This window comes from Rhea americana, unplaced genomic scaffold (assembly GCF_003343005.1).
Source record: "Rhea americana isolate MKP2758 unplaced genomic scaffold, rheAme1 scaffold_15, whole genome shotgun sequence".
Taxonomy (NCBI): domain Eukaryota; kingdom Metazoa; phylum Chordata; class Aves; order Rheiformes; family Rheidae; genus Rhea; species Rhea americana.
Genome location: NW_028185594.1, coordinates 7,304,060 through 7,330,814, shown reverse-complemented (window position 1 = coordinate 7,330,814; position 26,755 = coordinate 7,304,060). Strand labels below are relative to the sequence as shown.

Below are 26,755 nucleotides of genomic sequence, written 5' to 3'. Positions count from 1 at the left end.
AGAAAGATTAATAAGTTATCTTAGTCAGATTTGCTCTGATTTTGAAGAGTGATTCTTGAAGCCAATTAGCATTTATATCAGCTTAAATGATTGTCTCAGTCATCACACAGTCCTATAATGAGTAGCTCTCTAGGTCTTTAACAGTAATCTTTGCTAAAATAAATGAGAGCCAGGTAATGTCATGACCTCTAGTGAGGTCTTACTTAGAATGGGGTGGGAATGATGAATTTCTGTTCAGCTGGGCATTCACCTGGAGGATCTCCGTGATGAAATACGACTATTCTGTATCGCAGGTCAAACTGGTTACATGTACGTAACCAATTTGGAACCTGTGCAACCTTTGTATGGGTTGTGGAGCAAAGACAGCTGTGGTAGCCAAGTTGAGACTTCAGTGGTCTCAGCAGTTGYCTGTTCTGTCACAAATGCCCTTCACACCTATAGAAAAGAATGGTTAGATGAGGAGGTAGCGGTAATACGCTTGCTTGGTACTCTGAGACAATGAATATACTAACAGGAATTTGAATGTCATGTTGACACACGGCCTTATAAAAGTMGACAGAGATGGTTCATTATTTAAATCTCCTTTTTAAAAATATATCAGTATTATCTCTTGTCATATAAATAATTTGCAACCTTTAAATTCTAGAAATGTGCATTAAGCATCTTAATCTCCAGACATTAATCCAGCAGAGCACTTGTGAAAGAAACCTATCTCAATCCCATTTTTCAAGAGACTTTTTTAGTTGTTAGCTTTGGTAAAATAATGTTTATTAAAAAAAATGAGAGAAGTCATTAACTTAATAGTAGGTATATGGTAAAAAATGTTTTGGATCGTAGCAMTGATAGAGTTTTTTTAATTGTAGTAATGTAAGAAGTAAATGCATATGAAATGCATTTTTATCAAATGTGTTTTAACATATTGCAAGTATGTTAACATAATACAAGGATGAGATAGACTGGTTTAAGTTATGGTAAGAGTAAAAATGCAGTCACTGCTTTTAACATGTTATTGAAGGTATTACTCTGTTTGAGTGGTGAGTTGGAGAAGTTTTCCTCGAATGTTTTGTAATAGGAAAGTTGTCTACTGTTGTTTCCTCAATGTTGTTTGAGCATGTTTTAAAGTAGCTAGTTGTCGCATTTGTCCTGTATTCAAAGTACTCTGTCAAGCTGTAAATCCACCAACACTGTGAGCTGGTATTGCCACCAGAAGCAGAGTTGCTCTTTTTTGTGTGGACTGTGGTGTTTGTGCAGCTGCACAGTGAACCAGATAGGAAAAGTAATCTGATTTGAAAATCTTTTTTTCTTTTTCTGGGCTATTTTTCACAGAATCTGGTTATACAGCTGCACAATGAGCAGATCAGCAAACAAATGTGCTGGTATACAAAAATGATGTTGTGGAAGTAGGAGTGAATGAGGCTGTGGAGGAGGGCAGGACTACTGGTTTAGGTGCAACACCATCTTAAAATATTTGTAGAACTTCAATCTTAGTTCTGACAAAAGCATTTGATTATTTCCAGTGGAAAAATAAAATGATACTAAAATGCAGGTGTAACTGCAAGTCATCTTTTCAAGCATATAATTCTTACAAGCACTAGTATATTGATAGAACCTAGCTGAACAAAAGAATGTTGGCACAAAATCAAACTAGCTCTGTTAYAAATTCTGTTCTAACTAGAAGTATCATTATTGGATGCTTTTTGGATTACATACAGTTTACTAGGACTTAAGACTGAAAATTGATGCTCAGTAAGCAGAACTAGTACTTAAAGCACTTTGGCTGTTTTGATGTTTTTGTATTATTTTGAGCTCTGAAAAGAATTCTGTGTTGAACAACTAATTACAAATAATTGTCCTTTTGAAGAAGGCTGTCCAGCTACTTCCCCGTCAAAATTAAATGAATGTCCCTCTCTGATTAACTAAGCTGGTAGATTGCTACCAAATTAGTTTAGGATTATTTTCTAGTATGCTTTGGTAGCTGGCAATTCAAACGCTTCACATTTCAGACTTTTAAAAAGTGTTCATGATGTGTTTAAATATGCATAAATGCCTTCTGTACTATAAGTCTTATCTGGTATTAACTTAGCAAATACCCCTTGGATCAGTTAATGGTCTGTTCTTACAAAGTGCCCCTCCTACTGGGCTGCAGATTTTCAAATGAATGAGTTTCACCTAAATCCACAAACCTCTTTCACTGTTATTGAAGAGGAAAGAAAATACAGGAGATGGGTGAGAACTAAAGTTAGAAATTGTTAATTGTGACTTTTTAGGTCCATAGAATGCTTTTCTGTTTGTATATCTAGAAGCTAATGTCTGATAATACAAAAGCTAAAGGCTGATAGTATGAAAATAACACTAGCTGCTTTACATGCTTTCCTAAAGTGTCTTTCAGTTATAATAATGTATTCTCACATTCATAATCTTTTAAAATTACATATCCTCAGAATGAGTGCTGGATTAAGAGGAATCGATGTTCTGGCATTTCTTAAAAACTTGGTAATTAGGAACTAAAGTGTAGGTTCATTGGGTTTTCAGATTCTAGTCTTTTCTTGCACTGAGTATTAGTATGGAATATTGCATTGCACACTTAATGGAGGGAAGGTGGTGGTAGACTGCAAGTATTTCTCCTGCATGTGCATTGGGTTAAGTATTTGCAATACAAGGAGGAATTTTAAATTCTAGGAAGTGTAAGGATATCTGCATGTATGTAGAAAGTAGCTTTATTTCAGGAAATACGTATCTAATCTTAAAAAAAAAAAGCTATTTCTCATAGTGGCATTAATATCAGCAGTTTCTATAGGAGCAAATGACAATGCTTAACTTTTCAGTAGTTTACAGAGAGAACAACTTAGTTCAGTCAGAATATTGTTTTGTCTGTATTTTTAACACCTTTCATTTTCTGGACTTCCCTCATATCTTAGCTGAATTATGTTTTTGGTATTTTTGTTTGGTGTGAAACTTCTGATTGTCCAAGAAGTCTTGCTAAGATCCTTCAGTCAGTGTGGCGTTCAGGCTGAGTAACTACTTGAATGATCTAAGCTACTTTCCAAAAATTTCTTCTGCAGATAARCTAAACAAAGGGTAGAACATTCTTCAGAGGAAGAAAGGAAAGGAAGAAAGAAAATAGTACAAACAGAGGGAAAAACTAAAAACGATAGTCAAGTTAAAATCCCTGAGAAGGCGCATAGAGACGGGAGAAATTCACTGCGTATATGTTAGGAATATTTAAGATTGTTAAAATTGTTGGGAGTGGAGAGGAGAAGGGGGTGGGAAATTGGGTTTCTGAAACAGAATAGTTGTATCATACACTAACAAAAGTGCTGTAGTATGCTAGTATGCATGTTATAAACACTAAAACGATAGACTTAATTTTCAGTTGAGTTTGAATTTTATGTGACCACATTGTTGGAATCAGAAGTGTTTGTTCTAAAGTGTGACTATTGCACTGGTTTTCAGTTTCATTTAAGCAGCTGATGATAAATAAATGAAAAAAATCCTTCCAAATCCTAAATCATGCTTTTGTTCCAGGGTTTAGATACAGTCAGAAAGAATATCATTGGACTTTTAAGATATAAAATGGAGGAATGGTTGAAATAGTAGGCATTGTGGAGAAGTTTCAGGAATCCAGGGAAAATTGAATGAAAATGTCTGAAAAAAAGTACCAGCTTTTATCAGTAGGTACATTTAGCTTAACAGATGAAATGCCATAGGCAAGCAGTGGTTTATCACAGAGATACTGTGAATTTTCCATATGGAAAAGATAACTCTTTGATGCTGATATGCTGCTCGTGGTATCGTTACATGTATCAGGAAAATAGCATGACATACATGCCATTTGCATATATGCACATATATATGCATTTTGGGATACTATGTGAATTGAAGTTGTGACTTAGCTTCTCGATAGTGYTCTTTGATATTTTGACCTCGGTGTCTGATTATAAGACCTTGTGTACAGATATGCAATCAGTACTGCATTTAGTATGATGATCTACTTTGATGAACATTGATGAAAAAGGAGAGGATTCATTTGACAGCACTGTTTACATTTCTTTAAATGCCAGTTAGTGTGACAGAACTATTTATCTCAGCCAGTGTAAATTTACATGTTTATGCTGGCTTTGAAGCCTGCCTGAAGAGTGGGGCCATCACACCGCCTGACTGCATCCTCATGGGTTGCTCTTGGTCTGTTTTGCTGCTCAACAAAATGTAACTGGTGCTGTTATATTCTAGCTCTGGGTTCTGGAACCAACTCATAGATAGGAGACTTTTCCCTTGTGTCTCCTACTGTTGGGTGCCACTATTTAGCTACTGCAAGAAGGAGGGGAAGTAGCAGTGAATCAAGTGAATGAATAAAATAACAAAGGCAACGGCTGGCAGTAGTACTGGCTGGATTTTTTTTTTTTTAAAAAAAAAAAAAAAAAAAGCTTTGATATAGCCTTGTCCTCAGGCTGACCATCCATGTTCTTTTGAAATGATTTGGGATTCTTAATACTGATATATTGAGACAAGCTATATGCAATTCTATGTTACTGAAATTTATAGAATTTGGAGTTGCCTAGATAATAACGATGCTTGTGTAAAAATAAATACTCCATAAATAGTTGTTCTCTCTGAGACTCTTTAGGACAGGTATATTTGTTTGCAAGAAACTTTTTTCCATAGCACAATAATTACAGTAGAAAACAGAAAATTATATAATAGAAGATAATAAGTGTTGTGCTAGGATTATTATTAGTTTTATTGAAAATAGTGAGATGTATAGTAATCAATTTTTAAATAAATCTGTGGTAATGCTTGGATTTCAGGACTGAATCATGATCATACGTTATAAACTATTTTAACCATTAGGGCATGGAGAAAAGGTACCATTCAATGCTAAACACCACAATTAGAGATGCATGACTGAAGTTTCAGAGTAATGTATTAGTAGTATTGTGTGAGACAATCACATGAAAAAGATCATGAGGTTGTGAAACGGATTATGTTCATGCTTTAGCCATGAATTTCCTGGTAGAGATATTTTAGTCTTGATTGTGCTTTTGAAAAGCAAAATAGTTTGATCTTTCTGGTTCTGGTTAAAGTACCAGGATATTGCAAAAGGGGAGAAAAGCTGTCCTGTCTACAAAAGTACTATCCTTTGGGTAACTGAATGTTTAAAACTTGAGATGCTGTTTTCAGTATTGAGAAACAGAAGGTTTTGAGCAAATTGCTAAAGCGTTACAAAATACTGAATGTACTTTCCTACTGCTGCCATCTTCTATGCAAGCATACGTACGTACGTCCTTCTCCCGATGCTTTCATTTGTCTTGCATGACAAGAACATCCATAACTACTTGTTCCAGATCTTGAACATGATCTTCACATTAAGTAATGTTCAAGATCGTAAATCCTCAGTTAATGTAAGTCAGCATATTCCCATAGAAATGTGGAGTTCTGTAGACCTGCCATCACCTTTACATCTGATCCAGTATCTTTGCTTGCTGTTAGAGTGTTAGTGCTTCATGGGATGGTGCAAGTTAGTCCAGGGTTTGAACCTGTATGAAAAAGARCATGTGTTCCTTATTTAAAGGTTATGGAATTAGTTCCCAGGCAATTGTACAATCTGAAAATAAAAGTTTATTTTTTGCTTTTTTGTTTGGCATGACTTTTATATAAATTTGGATTTTTTTTCTTGAAGTTTCTTTTATAACATTATTCAGATTTTTGTATATTTTTTTGCTAGCCAATGTAAACAAAGCATCATTTTCTCAAATAGTCAATTGTTTTTAACTCTGAATACACGGTAGACGTATGCAGTGTCTTCATCAGTACCTGAAAGATGAACAGTAAGTTTCTTGTAGTCAATGCTAAATTTAAAACCATGTTATTTCTGAACATCAGTACAAAATAATATGATCTACAACATGCCAGTAACCGCATTTCCTGAGTTGCATAAAAGCGAGAGACATGTTTTCCCTGTAACCTTACTTTTAAATGAACATCCGTATGGATCTTTGGGATCAGTACACCTATGCAAGTAAGAAGTGTTAAACATACACCCAAAATCTGTTTGAACAACACATTGAAATTTGTTAATGGCAACTTATTTTTAAATCACCATACTACTTACCATTTAGAGAATCGGGCAGCATGTGTGTTTAGCAGCAGATGAGAGAACAAGTGATGTTTGGGTTTTCAACTATATTATCTGCTCTTCATCCCCATAAATAAGAAAATACAATAGTGTTATTTGTGAAACAGATATTTATTCCTGTATAACTTGTCTTTAATGGGATTTTCAAAACTGTAACATCGTAAGCATAGGTGTCTGAAAAGATATATGAGCAAGTATTGTTCTGTTGTTATGAGAGGCTGTAAAAGCTGTAGGGTTTTTTTTAGTTTTCTTTTTCTTGAAACTTGTTCCTGTATCATATGAAGGATACATCTCTCTCTAAAATGCACAGAGCCCATCTTACTGTTGGATAGAGAAGTATATTATTAGAATTTCTGTATTGAAAATACCACAATTTTTGTTCTGTTACTGCTAATACTGAATAAACTGTGAGYCATTCAGTTGGTGCAAACATGTACCAAAATGAGTTTAGTAAAAATGTTGAGAGAGCTTTTACACTTAAGTGCTTCCTCTTGTGTCTCTTTTAGGAAACAGAGATGAAGGTACACATGCACACAAAATTTTGCATCATTTGTTTGCTGACATTTGTCTTTCATCAGTGCAATCACTGCCATGAGGGGGGACACGACCATAGTCCTGAAGAGGAACATATGCACTACCATAATGACTATCAGATCTCAGAGGCATCCTATTTCCAGAATGGAGGAACAGAATCTGTACTGAGTAAATTTTCAGCATTGGAAGCTGAAAATGAACAAAAATACTACATTGAAAAGATTTTTGATCGTTATGGTGAAAATGGAAGATTGTCTTTTTTTGGTCTGGAAAAACTCTTAATAAGCCTTGGTTTAGGAGAGGTAAAAGTAGTGATGATAAATCATGATGATATTGGCCATGATCATGTTTCCCATTTGTATGCTTTAGAAGTACAGGAAGGAAAGCATGCTCACTCTCATAACCATCCTCATTTTCATAGCCATTCAGACTCTGAAAACCAAACCATGGTTGGTATGGCTGCAAAGAGAAATCATAAATGTGACCTTGAGAGAGAAACAACAGTGTCATCAGTAAAGCCTGATGGTAAACGTATTCATGACCAGAATCGCCATCACCATCATCATCATCCTCATCTACATCATCATCTTGACCATAATGGTACAAACCATTCTCATAATGATTCAGTTAGTCATAGTGAACATAGAGAACAGAACCACGAACCTTCAACAGAAACAAATACAACACAGGATCAACCTGAAAGAAAACAACGCAAACAGAAAAAGAGACGAAAAGGAAAGAAAATCAGTGGGACTTCAGCAGACACTGTACAAGATTATGCTCCAGATCATGATCCAGGTGATCAGCATGAGCACAATCATGTTCATAAACATGATCATGTACATGATACATCTCACTTGCATGTACACCTTCGCGAACATGGTAATGATCATTCTACTAGTCGTGGACATCAAGATTCTAGTCTAGGTAATGAGGATGGACATCATCATACCAGCAAGCGAGAGGCATCGCACAAGCAGACTGATGTAAGAAAACGTGCAGTTTTTTCAACACGTATTCACAAGGATCTTAATGAAGATGAACATGATCATGAAGAGGTGAGTGTGAACAGAAGAACTGGTAAGTATACTTCTCTTACAGTTAAATGGTTAAATAGATGGAAGATGCATACTCTCAAATAAAGCAATAGGAAATGTTTGTAATGGTTGCATAATACAGGTAGCAGAGTGAATACGCTGAGAGGCTGCAGTTCTGAATCTGCCTTACTGATTTTCATTTCTACCTATCATCCATTTTTTCTGAGAATATCTTACATGTTTATCTCTGTATAAAGGAGATACTTCAGGATTTCTAAGATAATCCTACTTACAGGGATTTTTTTTTCTTTCCCCAAATTTGTAAGTTCCTTTTTGTCCTCTGTATCTTTGGACTTCTTTCTGAACCTAAGGCTATAATGGTTTTGGAAAATGCTGAACTCTTTTCCAAAAGAAACATATATCTTCTCAACATGCTTCTAATTTCTTGGTCTTAAACAACTGTGAAGCAAGGTAGGTGTAACTTCTGTAATTCTGTGTTCAGTGTAGGGCTGCTCTTCCATTTCTCCCTTCAGCATTCCTTACTTGTACCAGAAGTCTTTATTTTCCTTCCCCATCACAGTTAACTCTACAAGCAAGATGGTTTGATTTCTTAATTTTAAATAGCAGTCAGAATAGTGCAGTATTGAGTGCGTGTTGAGTTTGAATTTTTAGATTTGTTCAAAAATGAAGCTCAAAACATATAGTGGGTTGGAGGAAGAGAAATTTTAAAAAGACTAATTTGGATTTATGGTCTTCCATTCTTTTTTTTCCTTCATTATTTGTCCTACGTTGTGCTGAAGAATATGCAATTGTCATTTTCATTGACGTTTATCAAAAGCTGTATAGGTTTTTGGGACTAGGTTGTATAGTGCAATTTTCTCTCCTCCTCCCTCTCCCCCRCCTTTTTTTCCCCCCTTGAAAATCACTTAGATCAGCTTAGACATATTTCAGCATTGATGGAAAGTTGCGCATCAGAATTTCTCTCCTTCTCTACATGTTCTCAAATCATATGCAAAATTTTCCACAGTTAGTTTTTAATCAAGTAATTGCTTTCATATTTGATTTGTTTGTACCATTTGCTTGCAGTGCTTAAATGTTACCCAGCTGCTACGGTACTATGGTCTGGAAACCAGCTCTCCAATATCTCCTGAATTGTTTATATACATGTGTCCTGCTCTGCTATACCAGATTGAGAGAAGGCTTTGTATTGTACATTACGATGAGCTTGAAGATTTCATGAAAAATAGAACTTCATCGATTGAGAATAAAGATAAAACAGGTGCATCAGGTATGTGTGTAATATCTGAGGCCTTTGAAATTATTTCGCATTATAAATACTAACTTTTCTTTTCTTTTTGAAAAGAAAAATGGTATGGTTTGAAAGACTATGCAGCTTAGCACTGACTGTAAAGAAATGGTTGAAACTTAACATACTCATTAGAAGAAGTTTGAGAGAGTATGATCCTTTAAGTCAAAAGGAGCGTTCTGTTGTTCAGTGATATGATCCTTTTGCTACCTGACTCTCTAGCTTAGGAGGACATAATCTTTTTTTTTCTTGTAGCTTTATATCCTTCCTTACTGTTTTCACTTTTGTTTATTTTTTATGTTTGTTTATTTTTCTTTTTTATTCTCTGTCAGTGAGACCCAATAGTTGTGCCCCAACCATTTTGGCTAGATTCACTCCATCTAACTCCAGACTTTGGACTTGCCTGTAGTAGGAGTGTCAGCAACACACAGAATCTTTGGAAATAGAGGCACCTCTAGGGGATGAGCAAGTCCACTTACACTTTGTACTGTTTCTTTCATTCAGAATACTGTGTCTTTTTCTCTTAGTGTGACTAAGGTAGTACGTTTGTATGTAGGTTAGAAGAATGTAGACTGACTTTGACACATTTTGTTAATAAATTTGAGCTGAATATATTCATTTAGAAAAAGAACAGTTCCKTCATTGCAGTTCATTCATTGGAAAATACAATTTTAGGTCTCACCAATTTTATATTCTAGCAGTAACACAAATTTTTAGAACTGGCATGCAAAATTTTAGGAAACTTAAGAAGTGTAAAGACTCAGGAACATTTAAATGCAAGAACATTTAAGCTGCAATTTCTGATAGTAATTTGCTTTTCTTACTTTGAATATCAAAATATTTTATTTCACTCTTTCAGTATTGAGCATATTAGAAGTGTTCAGTTAAAATCCTTCACTGGCACTGTTTCATCTATTTTTTTTTTTTTTAACCTTGAGCAAAAGTCAGTTGACTTCTTTTCTTCTTACTATAGTTTTTCATAACTGATTATACTTTTAAAATTTGTGTCTACCATTGCTATCATCCATAAATTATAATGACTGTTGACATATATAGACTGTTGACAAACTGTTGACAGTTGTTTTACTGAGATGTGAAAAACCTTGGGAAAATGTCCTTGTTTTGAAAATAAAAACATTCCTAATTGTGAATATTGATTAGTGTGTACATGCCTATTAGCATCATTAGAAATCAAACTTGAAGTAATTACTCCTGATGGATATTAGTACCTGTTGGAAAGAATGCATTACTGGTAATTATTTTTAATGACTGCAGCATCATTAGGAAAGATTAACTTGTTGTACATAAATTTCCCTTAGTGACACAGCTGCTGTCTCACTGACTGTTCAAAGGTTGCTGTAAACCAAATATCCTATATATGGTAGCAAATTGTTTGGCTTGTGGAGTAGGCTCATTTTAGTCAGGGTTGACCCTTCCTTTATTACCAAGAGGATTTGTAGAATGGCCCTAAACATTTTCTGCCAATTAAAGAGTTGAAACCACATAGAAAACTGCCACGCTGCACATGCTTTGAACCAGTTTAATTAGGAAGTTTCTACAGATGAGTGCTTCTTTCTAAAAGAATGTATTCACTTTCTCTGTAATGAGTAAGGAAGCTGATGAATAACTAAGTTTAAAGACCTTTAATATTTTAAGAGACCCAATTTGCAAAATAAGTGAAGCTTATTGTGGGACATTTAACATGTTTTATGACATCTGATATCTTGAGTATAAATAACTTACTTGCCAGTTAATTGTAAAAATTCGAGTTTCATTAATTGTGCTCTGAATACAAACTGTAACCTGTAACCTCTGAAACAGGTCAGCCTGGTTAGGTAATGATAAATCATTCTTCATAAAACTTTCAAGTATACTGTGTTACTAACTAGAGTAAGACTTCAGTTTATGTAATAAAGGTCTTCCTTTRTTAAGTAAAGTGAATCACAAAAAAACAAATCCTAGCTGGTATTTGGGGATTGCAGGAGGTGTCAGACTCATGTCAGTCTTTGAGTAATTGTTAACCAGTAGCTAGCTGGTTGTGCAATCCTAGTGAAATGAAACTATGTTTACCTAAGCTAGTGTAAGCATTCTTAAATAGAAATACTTGTCAAAGTTATGAGGATACAGAGTGGTTTTCTTTAGTTTTAAAGCTTTCAAAAACATTTATAGACCCTTTTCTGTTCCCATTTAGTAGCTTGTAAGGTTTTCATTTGGTCTGATTAGGTCTGATTCAGATTTCTAAAGTAATTTAATTAACTGATGACCAGAAACCTGTGAAACCATATGGGGATTTGTTCTTACAATTGCAGATTGTTCTATATCACCTTCTAATAGAGGATTTTCAAGGATTCTTTTTGTCTCTTGAGTATTTTTATCTGTTTGCTTGAGGTATCACAGGGTGCCTATTAAAAGAGATGGCACTATTATCATTGACAGCTCCTAAGCAACTAAATGTAAACTGTGCTATGAATCAAGCTGGTCTCTTTGTGGTTACTGGACTTCTAGATGCTTAACAGAGCAGAGGATTGTGTGATAYAGGTGATTTCTTTTCCCCTCCATCTTTCCATCACAATCTCAGCATCTCACTCTGCTAAGTGGTCACCAAGAGTCTATTTGGGCTGTCTAGCTGCTGACATACAGCTGTCACCTGTTTAGAAAAGTATGTTCTACGTACAGGATACCCAGTAAAACTTTTCATGCAAGCTTTAGTTTTTGAATTTGAATGATCTTGGAATTCATTTGAATTCAAATTCATTCTTCATTCATTTGAATGAAGAATCAGTATCAGAATCAGTAAGTAGGCACATTCTTCAAATTGGGCAGCAGGGTAAGTTTTCCATATTTGAGAATCACAGTGTTTTTTCTACAGTTTCTAATTATTTGAGAGTTTATGTTGCTTACAATTACTGGACACTCTGCCACTTGCGTTTTTTTCAACTTCAGTTCTCCTATATCTTAAGCTCTAAGACTGATTGATTATGAACAATTGATGGTATCCTGATGGCTTAATTCAGTTCCTCCAAATCAGTTCACTGTTTATATGAATGCTATAATGACCAAGTTGTCAAAAGTCACTTAATCTGTTTGTGTTATGTACCTATAGAGTAAAACCATGTTTGCATCTCAAAGAAGCATATTAGTGAAAATGCAAGGATTTTGAGAATATAATTTCATCTACTTGCATACAAAATACTGTGATTTCTACCTGACTTGAGATTCTCACCTCTCACAAAAGCAACAGCAGTGAGAAGTAGTACAAGTAAAGGACAAGTCATTTTTCCCAGGCAAGGACAATTTAGAGCTGTTACTCAACAGCATTTCAGAGCAGGTATATATTGTAAATCAGTAAATCTGCTTATGCAGATGTCAGCTTTCCCTGGAACTTACCATTCCCTAACTTGAGGAAGGCTTTGATTCGACACAATCTTTCTATTAGCTTACTTCTTAAAGCCTGCAGGTAGCTGATCTTTCTTAGCCTCCCAGTAAATCCATGTTATTATCCTTTTAGTGTGTTTTGACTGACAAAATAACTGTGCATATTTGGTGTTTGCTACTCACTGTTTCAACAAAGGTGCCTTACTGAAGAAACTGTTGGGTCACTTGCCTCCTGGTTTTTCTATAGAAATATTTTATAACCCAGTAAAAGTAACTTCACCTCATTGACCAAGCCTCATATAGCATTCCTAGGATTGTTATGCATCAACATCTTTGAAGAGCTCTTCCAGTGTTCATAATGCTGCATATTAGTTCCACTTCCATATTTTAGAGTTTTGGACACTATAGTACAGTAACTTTATCAGAATCTGGGTTTGTACTTTTGCATATAATATTTCTTGTCTTTAGACTCAACAGCAGCCTTTTGCTGGTAATTCTGGTTCCATACCATTGTTAAGTATTCTAGTTCCATACCATTATTAAGAGTTTGAACAGATACAGACAGAAGCTGGAGGCCATAGCTTCAGAGGATAACTCCACAGATTACTCATTCTGATGGTTACATGCCTCATCTTAATCATGATTCCATCTTTAGATGCTGTATCATTTGTAAGAGTACATAAGCCCATCAGAGATGCATTTGCCAAATTTATGCTATGATGCATGAAACTTCAGCCAATTTATATAATCTCCTTTCCATTCTTGGTTTCCATGTAAGGCTGTTGGTCATTTAACCTGGAACTTAGTGTCGTAATATCTATGTCCAGAGTGGAGATCCAATGTCCTGCCAAATGGCATTGCAACTTCAATTTGGGCTGCTTGTGAATGCGCATTATGCTACAATATTGAATTACTTGTCCATGTATACTGTTTCTTTCAGCAGGGCCTGTTCATCCAGTGCACATGATTGAACTGCTCTGGGGATGAACCAAAGTTATGTAGTGATAGTCTTTTGATCTGCAGGGTTCTGCTTGCAGTCTAGACCTATTTTTGTATTCCTATTTCTCAGTCTCTGTTTCTTTTTTTTTTCTTTTCTGTCTTGCCACCAACTCAGTTTTCCTCATAGTATCAATATCCATTCCAATATATTGAAGTTTTTTCCATTCAGTTCCTCTTGGATGATGTGGTACTGAAGCCTTTGCATTTGAATTAGATTGTTTCCTTTCCTGCAACGCCGTAGAATGAGGGATACAACCTTCATAGGGATGAACTTTTTACGTAAAACAGGTGTCGTAAGCTGTGATGTTGACCCTGACCTGGCCTGCAGAAGCCACAGTTTTAGTGGCAAAGAAAATTTTGTTAGATCTGATATGTGGTATTTTCAGTGTAGATAGATTTCTTGAGACTTTTGCCTGCTAAAATGTAGAATTCACTGAACAAGTTACAATCTTCCCCCCCGTTTTTTGCTCTTCCCCCCTGCACTTAATCAAAAATGAACAGACTTTCAGAAGCATAACGAAAGTTGGATCCTACAACAAAGTGTCAAGATGCTGATGATTTTAAAATAAAAATTTGCTAGCTTTTGTTACAGTTGGCAAAATGTGTATTTTGATAGAGAATGAAGCCAGGAAAAGAAATGGAAGTGCCTGAAACATTTAGGCCAAACCTTAGCCTTAACCTTAAAAAAAAAAAAAAAAGAAAAGAAAAAAGAAAAGAAAAAAAAATCAGCTTGAGGGCCYAAACAGTTAAATGTTTGTAAAACAGAGCTTTATAGTGAAAATCGTTGAATAGGAATAGCTGTTTGCCCTCTCTGTATCATTGTAATGTATTGCTTTCTACAATGGCAGTGGTCATTTAAGGTTTAACTAGCTTTATGGATAGTACAGTGCATGAATCTTGATTAGTTTAATAATTCTATGTAACTATGTAACAGAAATACATTTCTATCTTTCAGTATATTGCTGTGATATTTTTGAAAAGAGTCAAGTCCTAAAATTTGTAGCCACTGACAGTTCCCATCTTTGGGACTGTGAACCATATGAACTGTGATATTGGAGTTAAACAGTTTTTTAGTGTTCTTTTGAAGTTGAGAGTTTGAAGGAGAGAAAGCAGAAAAAAAATAGAAGAGAAAAAGAAAACCAAMCCACTATATTTTAATTTTAAGCCTTAGTGATTTAAAGTAGAAGGGAAAAAGATGTTATTAGGGTGAGATACTGGATCCAAGAGGCTATTTCTTTTTGCGCCTGGGATCTGTTTCTTACGTAATTCTTCCTTTTTATGTCRTATAGAAATTTGGGCATCTTTGCTAGTTAATGGCGTTACATTGAGTGTACTTTATTCCATTACCACKTTTTCTTCTAATGACGACAATGCAGAGGTCCTCAGAAAAAATAAATGCTGTTTTTATTGCTACCAATTGCTTTCAGCTCTTCACTTATTCTAGTGTTTTATTTTTAAGGTTCCTCTGTCAAAGTCTGAGCCTTATTTATTTATCAAAACTGAAAATGTATGTTTCAAAACAGATGTAGAGTATTGCCTAACTATGTATAGTATTTCTAACGAAGAGGGAGAAATATTTATTTATTCAAGTTTTACATCAGTCTCATTTAAAAACAAATGTTAAATAAAAATTAGTGCCTTGAGAGCTCTTGTAAGTTGGAAAAGTATGCAAGATCATTTTGCTCCAGCGTGAAATATTTTGCTTTTTACGTTACATTAATGGGCTGAAGAAGTAAGCCTGTAACTTAGGAATAATTGTTGGGCTGTCTCATTCTCTTAGCTGATCATCTCCTAATTTCTTTCAGTATACTGCACTGTGAACAAGCCTGTATATGTTTTGCCCTGTACTTGAGTACTGGCTTCTTGTTTTTCAGCATCTTTTGAATAAAAAAATGCGCAGCTTAGGTTAAAGAAAAGTCATCTTAAGAGAAAGTAGAATGTCATTAATCAGTCTTAATGATTTTCCAAGTATTGTTCTGATAACCTTTCTATATTCATTTCTTCCCACAGCCTGGTTTTGTGGTATCATCTCTATCACCGTCATTAGCCTGCTTTCCTTGCTAGGTGTGATTTTGATTCCCATCATTAACCAATGGTGCTTCAAATTTCTTCTAACTTTCTTGGTAGCTCTGGCTGTAGGAACAATGAGTGGAGATGCACTACTCCATCTGTTGCCACACGTAAGTATTCCTTAGCTCTTACTCTAATTTAAGGATATAAAACTTACAAACAGCTGTTGGATAAATGTCAATATATAGACATGCATTGATGCAGATGAAGATTGACTTAACTGAGGGATATTCTGAAATAGTATTTGAGACTTTTGGTTAATAACGGAGTAAATGCGCTTTTCTAAAGAAATATAAGTGTATATTCATTGTTACTTAAAATAATTTGAGAAAGGTTGAATCAACTGAGGAGACCAAAAAAGAGCATTTTAAATTTAGCAGGTGTAACTATCCCTTACCTACTGATGCTTGTATATCAGTACTACCTAAAAGTTTTTCAGGGGGATTCAGCTTCCTGATTACTAGCTTTTTTTGAGCTAGAACTCTGTTTTGTTTTGTTTGTAAACTATTCATTTTATTTGTTTGAATTTACATGTTTGGAGAAATTAGTTTTTCACATATTTAATCAAGAAATTGTCTAAGTYCCTGGGAAGGTAAGTTGTTTTTAATTTTTGTCAGTATGCTGAAATTCTTACAGAGAGGAAGAAGGGTAAATGTTTTCTTCATGTAAATTTTGACATAAATTTGGAAGGGGAGATTGGAACCTCTGTATTTCAGATCAGAGTTAATGGCTGTAATTGACTGTAATAGTTAGAGTTCATGAATTTGATTGCCAGTGGGAATGTGATGTTTCTGGGTGCTAGTCTCATCTTTTCTAGCATAATGACAGAAAGAGATCGAAGCTTAATTTTTTTTTCTCCTCCCCTTCTCCTCCTTCCCAAATTAYCCCGATAATTTCTCTGGTAAAATGCATTTGTATAAAAAGCATCTTTTTAAATATTTTTGGTAGTACTATTCTGGCAAGGTTATGTTTTTTGTCATCCAAGCCTGGAGTAATTTCAGTCTACTTTAGAGTATCAGGTCACACAGTGTTACTGTTTTCTCTCCTGATAGTCACATGGAGGGCACAACCACAGTCACCATCATGGGCAAGGTCACATTCATGAACACAAGCGTTCTCATCGACATGCTCATGGACATGGAATAGGGACTGAAGGCTTTCTGGAAGAAAATGATCCAGTGTTGAAAGGTCTTGTTGCACTTGGAGGCATTTATGTTTTGTTCATCATTGAACATTGTATAAGAATGTACAAGCATTACAATAAACAAAAGGTAAGCAGTAAAACTACCTGCTATTTAAAAAACACGRTAGCTGAACTTAACTAAAAGTAAACAAGTTTTCTGTATGATGATTTGTTATTTTGTAAGCATTAACAAGTGCTGCTAATCCGTGTTCTGTTTGATTTCACGTGAGGGGGTGATGGGTGATTAAAAGTGGGGGGAGTCGTACCTGCTAATGAAGTAATTTGTGAAGACAGTTGAAATCTGATGGGGTGAAGTCAGGTCACTTTAGTCAGCTATATTTGGAGGTAGACTTAGGTAGATGAGATTTTAGCTCTTTCACCAGAAAGCACTGAGCTTTTTGGAAAAAATATAGATGGAAATATGTAAGAAACAACTAGTAATAGGAACCAGACAACTGTCAATTTACAAAAAACTTAACTATATACTATTAGCTAGCATTACTAGTATAACAGAGGTATTCAGTTTTCCGCCATGGGAAAATACCGAGACTTGCAGACCTCCCACTTTCTACAAATTTCCGATCAAATTGTTACTTGTTTCCCTGAAAAGGATTGAATTTTTTTTGAATAGGGCTACGCTGTATTCATGCCAATGGTATAAAAGGAGAGCATCTGAGAGGGAGTATGATAGTAGGTAGGAATTCAAGCCACTGAAAACCCCGATTCATTAAACAATCATTCTGAATAACTGTTTAGCATCTGTTTGTCTCCACCGCGTGATTTTTGAGGAGACAATTTTGACAAATCTAAAACCATTTGTCCCAAAAAGAGTGAGAAAAGATTTCAGGTTTTCTGGTTTCACATCAGAGTTTCTGACTTCAGCAGGGCAGTAGGAAAAGATTTTCAGTGTTGGAGGATGTACTTAGGTCTTCTGATACAGATAAAAACTGTTATATTGGGCATATTTTCTCTAAGATTAATGAATTAATTGAATCCCATAGACTGCTTTGGCGAATCTGTGATCTCTATTGCCTGCACTGCAGACAAGGAAGTAGCAAGCTTTTCTCTGAAGAAAAATGTGAGGAAATTACAGGAGTATAAAATTCACTAAGAATGAACAAAGTAAAAGACCTGTTCTTGCTGCATGTTTGCTTTCCTAAACAAAATAGGCAAATATAATAAGTCGGTATACATGTCATAAAGTTACTTGTTAAAAAGTCCATGTCTTAAGTTCTCTGTTAATTGAGTTTTTGTGTGTGCATGTGTGTGTGCATATGTTAGATACCTAAGAATATCCAGTGAGATAGATCTGACTGATGAGCCTTACGAAGGTTGACCTGTACTTGCTGAACACATTTAAAGAGAATAACTTTATTTTTAAGAGATTTGTCACAACATTTCAGTTTATCTTTTTTGTCAGTACCACCTTACAGACTAAATGTTAACTTTGTTTCCTGTTGCAGAGTAAGCAGAAATGGTGCAAGAAAAAACAGACTGAAGAATCACCAATTGGAAGGAAACTTTCAGATCACAAATTAAATAACAGACCAGATGCTGACTGGCTTCAGCTCAAACCCCTTGCAGGTAAACATTTATTTTCAGAATTCTCTGATTACAAGATTCAAAACAATTGTGGCATATAACCTCTTTCACAGTTGTGCTGCTACTATGCAAATCATTGTTAGTAAGATTTACTAGGCTTTCTCTGTGCTATTTATTTCGTTTCCCTTAGATCTGAGAGCACTTTGAATCCTTCCTAATATGCTATTCAGATAGTCCTCAGATTTCTGAAGCAGTCAGGGTTTTGAGTGGTTTTAGTTCTTGGTTTTGGGGGAGGGATGGTTTGTTACACTGTTCCTGAGTAGCTTAGCCCTGGCAAAAACTGTATGAAAAAAATTAACACACACAACTGAAAGAGGAGAATTGTTACACTTCGAATATTCCAGCCTCTGACGTATTTTAGTTTGGCTGAGAAGGTTAAAAAAAAAAAAAATGATTTGTTCTCATAAAGGCAGCTGCTTCTCAGGTATCCAAAACAACTTTCGAATATTGTTCCTCTATTATAATCTGAATGCTCATGAAGTCTGAACCCAGAGGAAATGCCGTATCACTCCTTGAAGAGTGAGAGAAGGGAAAGGGCTTTGCTCCATAAACTTCCCTTTCCATTGCTTGCATAGCTGCTGAATTTATTGCTAAGGAATCCATAGGCAATATTCATACAACTGCAATTTTGTTAATTTGAATTGTTTGTGGAATGGAGAGAGTTAGGGCTGTAGTCTTCTCCGTTCAAAGAACTTAAAATGCAATTTGATGTAAAACGGTAGTAATTGAAATAGAGCAAAGAAACACTTTCAGCTGTGTTTGAGTGGTACATACATTTTAAATGTTTTCATTTTCTTTATTGGGTGATGAGAGAAGTTTTGCTTCAAATGACATAGAGTACTCTTCTTATGTAACTGGTTCTCTAACACTGTTCCTCTGAAAGTGTACTCAGCCGAACAGTAAATAATTCATATTAAAGGTTATGGAAACCTGTGTTGAATATAAATTTTGAACTGCAGTGCCACTGCCACTGATCTGAATGRCTATTCCATTTCTCATTAAGCAGCCTCTAAATGATGTTAGAAAGCCGGTTGCTAGATAAACAGTTTGTCTACTGAATAGATACTCTGTGCCTGTTTTTCTTAATACTAGTTAGCATTTGTGTATTTTTTTTACTCTGAAGTATTTTTGATTAATTATTTTGATATAACAACTTCATTGTCTGGAACTGTTTTTTTTTTTTTCCCCCACAACTCTCTGTTTCCTGGGGGCATAGATTGGCAATTTTATTTATTAATACTTCAGAAATATCAGTAGACTGAAAATTCATACTGGTTTGCCTTCTGCATTGTTTCATCTTGTATTTCTTTGCAAAAAGGGCTTTAATATGTTAGCAGAATAATGAGCTACATTAGAGAATTTCATGGTGTGACACAAGTATATGACACAGCAATATATGTAGTACAGAAACTTTAAAGATCTTTCATATTCAGTTGCAGATCCTAGTGTGTTCCAGTGAAGGTTTACTAGTGATTTGTATGAGCATGTACATGGAATAACTAGTTTGCCTAGCAGTTTGGATTCCATCTGTAGCATGAGACATGTTATTATAGTCTTGGCAACTTTACTTTTCTTTTTTTCTTTCCCCCCTCCTCCCCCCTCAGTGTTGTACTGTAAATTTTGCAAGCAGCAAAGTAACAGCTACAAGCCTAGGTCAGGCTAAAACTGACTGTGTGTACTGAACTGTTGCCTTGTAATGGAGACTTGAGTGCTGTGTATGCAAATCATTAAAAAATAATGCAATGAGAGAGATCTTTTTTGGCTGAATGTTAACAACAGTTTTTAGATTGGGTTATGCTAGAATACTTTATATTTCTGCTTTTGAAAAGCAGTTAAAATCTTAGCTCAATTATATACTAGTTGCTGGTAGTATTTTTTTAAAAAACTTAATGCACTATCTTTCAACTAACTTCAACGTAGGAGCAGATGACTCAGTTTTATCCGAAGATCGACTTAATGAAACTGAACTAACTGATTTAGATGGCCAGCTGGAATCTCCTCCCAAAAACTTCTTGTCTGTAGAAGAGGAAAACAACGTGCACCGTTCTCACAATGATGTCTCACACGCTGCTCAAGAGCATGATCTCCATGATTCAGAGTATGACAGCCATGGCGAAGATAAAATAATAGCTAGGAAACACAGTCACCACTGGCATCACAAACATTCCCATCATTCCCATGGCCACTGTCACTCTGGAAAAGACCTAAAAGATACTGGGATAGCTAATATTGCTTGGATGGTAATTATGGGAGATGGCATTCACAACTTTAGTGATGGCTTAGCAATAGGTAAGAAAAAGCAGTAGGTATTTCTGAACACTTTCTTATTACCTTGCATAATTTCGGTAATGCTGTACTTACCAGTGATCACAGTTAAGGCTGCAAGTTAGTTCCTGTGGATACTTAAACAAGGCATTCTTTAACCTTCTTCAGAACAGGAATAAAAAAGGCGTCAGCTATAGTAGTTATCCCTTTGCTAATATTCTATGACTATTTCCACCAAGATTATTGTATTGATGTTAGCAATAGTAGCAATTTTTGCCAAATAGATGTAGGTACAGACAAGACTGCTCGTAAATTATGGAATACCAGCAATATATATTTGTTGTTTGGGTCTAAGTATTTGCCTTTGAATAATAAATAGTAAGTTACTTTTTCTCTTATTTATAATAATATTTATTTATTATATTGTTTCTATTAATTATTTATTAAGATACATTATTTATAAATAATAAATGTACTAGGATAATAATAAATAATATGTCAGGTTATATGTCAGGAATAATTGTCGGGTTTTCAAAATTAAAAAAGGTAGTACTTAAGATAACGTAATTTCTGTTTGAGCAAAGTTTTTTTTGGTTTATTGTCATTTTAGATTGATTTCTGACTAAATGTAGAGGAAATTGAACTACCAGAGAAATTGGAATCCTTACAGATTTGATTATTATTACATCATCTGATGTAATGATATATCTCTGATTCACAAAAATCTCTATACGTCAGTTGAACTGCAAAGCATATTAATTTGAATAGATGTCATAGGAGTAAAAATGGTAGGGGAAGTACTAAAGTGCATATATTTGAATTTTTTACTAAGGTAGATAGTTATAGAGTATACAGGGCCCCAAACTACTGGTAGAAGGAACATATTTACCTATTTTGAAGGATGGGAGGTAAGCTACTTCTTAGGGCCTTGAAGTTGGCTACAATACCTCTGCTTTCTCCAGTTAATTGCCTAAAAATATAAATTCCCTAAAAGTTAACTTTCTGCTTCATTTTTGCTGTTGAATAGGTAAGTCATTTAAACAGTGGCTTATAAAGCCAAGAGAACCCTTACACCATCTGTTGAGAGCTTCAGTGTAAAACTCTTGTTTCTGAATATTCATGTCTTGAGCCCAAACAACTGATGTTGTAGTGAAAATACAGATTTTAGAAAAGCATTTATTCATCACTTGAGTATATCATGTTGGGAAATGCATGCTTTTCTGAAGAAAAGTTAAATATCCTCTCTGTCTTAAAAATGTGCCACCTTTTTCCACTTAATACCAGTTTTCTCGTATCAGAGTTACTTAAATATGAACTTAAAATTGATTGAATTTAATTGGCTTACACATAAGTTACTTAAAGAGATTTATGTTTTTTTCCTCATTATCTTCCAAGTTAGTTTTATTAATGTTGCTGGTGTGCACTCTAGAAATAAGCATCAAAACAACAGAGAGCTTATGAGCTAAATATTAATTTGAATTTCCAGTATGGAAGGAAAAGAACTGGACTGTTGCACTTGTGCACACTTACTAGGCCGATGTACTTGAGTTCTTCAAGATGTAAAAGTGGTGCTGTTTATTAGAGAACATTAGCTTGTTGCCTGTATATCTGTGTTTTCTCCTCAACTGTGTTCTCCTTTCTCAAGATTTGCCTTACAGATGAACTGAGTAATAAAGTATTCACTGCTAATGCACATCCAGGAGACTTACAGTATTTTCAGTTTATATATGAGCAGAACACACACATGATGAAACAACATTAGAGCGTGCATTCTAACAAAAAGGTGTAATCTCAGAAAGTTTGTTGATTAAATTTACTGACTTGAAAATAGTAAAATAAAAATTTGAATCTTATTTTTCTAGGAGCAGCTTTTAGTGCTGGACTGACAGGAGGAATTAGTACATCTATAGCAGTATTTTGTCATGAGCTTCCTCATGAATTAGGTAACTAATTACATAAACTTGATCTCTTTGTCTGTATAAAATATGTACCTAAAAGCTATTGTGATGTTCTTTCCAATAAGACTGGTACAATGCAGATCCTACTGGGGTGACCAGAATTTTAGACAGTAACAGAACAATATTGTTTTTCAGTGTATATAACAAAAATGTTAATACAGGATTATTTTAGCAAGAATCTAGCTATATGAATTTTGTGAAGCTTTCAGGACGGGTCTTTTAAATGTTCTTAGGAACATACAATTGCATTTTAGTCTTAAGCCTCTGCATTTTATGTACAGAGTTTCACAATAGTCTGTGTGGGATTGTCTTTAAAAGGTTGCATATGCTATGGCAGGCTACAAAAAGTTAAATTAATAAGCAGAACATTTTCTGGAGCTCTTGAGAAGATGCTTTGGTACCACACAGTCACTAAATACAGGAGGTATCAGTGATTATTTACATAAAGTCTGTAGGCGTTCTCATTCGCCCCATTGATTCCTCCCCCTGTTTTGAAGTATTTCTTCTTGAAGATTCAACTGTGATGAAAACTGTTGTCATCCTATGGGCCATAAGGCACATCACATGAAATTAGTGCAGTATCAAAGTAGTGAGAGAACCACTAGGAAGAGAAGACTCCTTTTGCCAGTGACCTGGAATTGTGCCAGATCTAACTATATGTGGTCAAAATTTGCTTACCTGCTGAGTCACTATCCCTGAATGTTCAAAGGTAAGGTAAAATAAGTACTTCAAAATCCCTTAGAGATAATGAATGAAAATCATTTTATGTAGGCAGATACTAAGTACAAGGTAAGTAATGGGAACAAATGGGACATAATAAAGGAAGTGTTCGTGGTTGGATGGTGGTGCTGTACAGGAGTTAGAGATAAGTGAAACTGCTGGAGTATATAAAGGATTGTAATATATTTTGCTGTGCTGATTATTTTCTAGTTTAGCATGATTAAATTAACCTTGTGTAAGAGGTGAGTAGGAGCTCACCGTATATACTTCTGATTTTGGTTGAGCATTTCAGATTGAGCAGTTAACTTCTAGTATTACCTGGCATGAGAATATTGTATTTATTTACCCTGGTGGCTTGATGTCATCTTTCACTCCGTATATTCACAAGCCTGAGGAGAGTAGAACTATTGGAGTTGGTTAACAAGATGAAAGTTTAGGTCTCTATAGAACATCTACCTCTATCAGTAGTTTTAGTAACGATGGCCTGAATTCAAAATAACACAGGTTAACTTGACATGTCTCAAACCAACCAACTGTGATTCAGCATGAGTTAAAATCTCTCCTTCTGAATGTAACTGTTCCTTTTCGTAGTACTGTATTTTTCAAATCCGTTTGCATTTTCTCTGGGCAGTAACACATCCATAAAACTCTTCTAGAATTAGTAAAATGTATATGTAGATAAGAGGAGTCTTCACAGGTACTGATTGAGACTAAACGTGAATTTTTATGTGCCATGAACAACAACTGTGGAGTCAAGGCAAGTCTGTATGCACAGGGTGTTCTCTGGAAAGATCACGTCTGGATTTCTCCATCTGCCTTTTCCAGTTAAGCCCTGTTGCCTTTCTATCAATCAGCCTGATGAATAGACATCTTTAAATCATGTCTTTATAAAGGTCGTGCTGCACATAAATATAGTTAGAAGACTAAAGAGTTGTCATATCTTGTTGCCCTTTCTCACTTTCAGCCTGTGTAGCACATTATATTTTGCCAGTGTGTTGGACTGGTGAGACAGTAAATGTATCTATTAACATATCTACTTGTTCCCTTAAGGAGCATTGATACTAAACCACTGTGTTTTGTCCCCATTTTAGGTGATTTTGCTGTGCTGCTTAAAGCAGGTATGACAGTCAAGCAAGCCATTGTGTACAACCTCCTATCTGCCATGATGGCTTACATAGGGATGCTGATAGGCACGGCTGTGGGACAGTATGCTAATAACATCACCTTGTGGATCTTTGCAGTCACTGCAGGCATGTTCCTCTATGTGGCATTGGTTGATATGGTAAGATTATAATGATACTACGTTATTTCTGTATTTCATGAATAAAGCCTAGGACTTGACATTGCACCTACTGTGGAATTTTTTGTTGTTGTTATGATACAAAATGAAATATCTGTAGACAGTAAATGACTGTTCCTGTTCTGTGTCTTTTTAAAAGGTTGCAAATATTTTGAGAGATGTAGCAAAGTTTTATAGTTGCTTGCCTGTCTGGATTTCCTGCTATGGAAGCCTGTCCATAACTTTTATTAAAACACAAAAATTTAAGTGAGCTGGGACAGATAATCACATTTCCCACTAATAAACATAAGATGATAGTCTGTTTTGTGGATGGGACATCAGATGCCACGGTTTAATCCACTAAGGATTGTTCTCCAGTAAAATTTAATTTACATATATTCAGTCCTAGAAAGCTTAGTTTTAACCTTTAGAAAGAGCAGTTGATAAAACATTGCTTTTGTGGTGATAAGATTTTAAAAAATTACATGGTGGAGTACATGCTGCTGCTTCAAGGAGTTAGCTTGTATGTATGTTTCATTTAGTGAGTGTACACCATACATCTGTATCCTTCAAGTAGTAATATACTTCTGCACGTGTTATTAGTCCATACTTAATCCTGATTTCTCTTTTAAAGAGCTTCAGAGTTGCACTTAAATAAACCAGTTTGCTCATTTTTTTCTTTTCTAGGCCCCAATACAATGATGGTGAGATCAGTTTTTATTCTTTGGGTATTGTGTGACATTCTTCCTGCTTAAATATAAAGAAAAGGATACCTCAAAGCCACTTCCCTGGATTGTAAAGACAGATCTCTTATTCTGTAAAATTATTAACTAGCTGGACCAGAAGTTTTACTTCTAGTTAAAGCTTTAATTCACAGGTGTTCGGGTGGCTCTTGATGCTTCTCTCAGAAGTATCTGCATTTCTGCAGTCTGTGGAATGCCTCCCTGGAGTTCCATCGCTACATTTACAAAATGCTCTTTCCTAGTACCTACATCTAAAGCAAAGGCAAGCTTTATGATAGCTGTAATTTCTCTACTCAAACAGACTAAATATGATCATTAGATTGATACTTGGATCACCAGGTGTGGCTACATATTTTTTTATACAAAAATACTTACATGTAACTGGAGTTTAGGCTTTGCATGATGATCCACTGGAGATTTTTTTTTTTTTTTAAAAAAAAAAAAAAAGACTTCATAGTATCTGTAGAGATTTGGAAATACTTGATATGTGAGGACCAGTCTGTTCCAGTTCTCAGTTGYGGGTAAAGTGACATATTTTGCTGTTCTGGAGTCTTCTAAACAGTACATTTGCTTCATTTCCAATCTCTTCAGAGATTTTGTTGCTTATCTGGTAGCTCTGTTGGCGTGCAGTGGCTGCTAGTTCTGCTGACCGACATATGTTCGTGCTCGCTGCCCTATTTTTAAACCAGTTTTCTTAGCAGCTTCACATGTGCACACATACTCTCCCTCCCTCTCTCCCAAGTTTCAGAAATTCTTACTGACAGTAATACCCAAGTAGTCAAGGCCCAATGGTCTGACTCTAAACAAGAGTAAGAAACACCCTGCAAGACACACTTGAAAACTAGACTAGGTTTTTGTCTTGGTATTTCCATAATCTGTTTCCTTCTCAAAGACCTTGCATTTTTATTATCTGATACTTCCTGATGAACAGAATTTGATTCTTCCCTAGCTTGACAGAGGTCCGCTTAGTTGCAGTTTTCTATCTGTTCTTTAACCCAGCTCACTGAGAATAGACCTTTTGATGTTCTTGCATTTGATTGTCCTGAAATGTATCTGTTACATCCTTTCTGAAGATAAAGGATTCTCTTCTGCAGTAGAATCTAACTAAACTCATGACTTTTTGAACCCTTCATGCTTTCTGTAACTTCTAGTGTTGTTCCATGTGGTGATAACTACTGGTAGAATAATCAAAAAGATCCTCCCTCCTTCCCTTGAATTGGTACACTGGATTTTCCTAAATTCTTTCCCAGTAAAACCTGAAGATGTCATCTTGTGGGAAAATACATSCATCTGTCACATTTTTCAGTCCTCATAACTCTAGGGCAGAAATTACAAGCTTCATYTTCAAGAGAGTGTTGTTTTTATGTTGACAGGACCAGACTCTTTATATGGTCCCTGAAATATGGTTGACTTGGTGTGACTGTGTTTTTTTGTGTATGTATAATGATTATATATATAATTATAGTAGAATATATTATATAATTATTTTGTTCAGTTATTACTATATTACCTATTTTTTTATATATAATATATATATTCCACATAAAAGTT

General features: G+C 35.1%; 1 protein-coding gene across 11 annotated transcripts in view; it reads left to right on the top strand.

Annotated features, from left to right (window-relative positions):
• The window catches only part of SLC39A10 (solute carrier family 39 member 10), a 49,800-nt gene that overhangs the window by 17,622 nt on the left and 5,423 nt on the right, over positions 1–26,755 (top strand). For 10 of the 11 annotated variants that reach the window (XM_085299502.1, XM_085299508.1, XM_085299501.1 and 7 more), the window contains 8 exons: positions 6,640–7,725; positions 8,791–8,992; positions 15,395–15,564; positions 16,507–16,725; positions 18,101–18,221; positions 20,160–20,528; positions 22,367–22,447; positions 24,274–24,464. In XM_085299502.1, the coding sequence (XP_085155628.1) occupies positions 6,649–7,725; positions 8,791–8,992; positions 15,395–15,564; positions 16,507–16,725; positions 18,101–18,221; positions 20,160–20,528; positions 22,367–22,447; positions 24,274–24,464 (2,430 nt within the window). In that variant the 5' untranslated portion in view covers positions 6,640–6,648. The remainder of the gene's footprint in view (positions 1–6,639; positions 7,726–8,790; positions 8,993–15,394; positions 15,565–16,506; positions 16,726–18,100; positions 18,222–20,159; positions 20,529–22,366; positions 22,448–24,273; positions 24,465–26,755) is intronic. The other variant, XM_085299507.1, reaches the window with a different exon arrangement.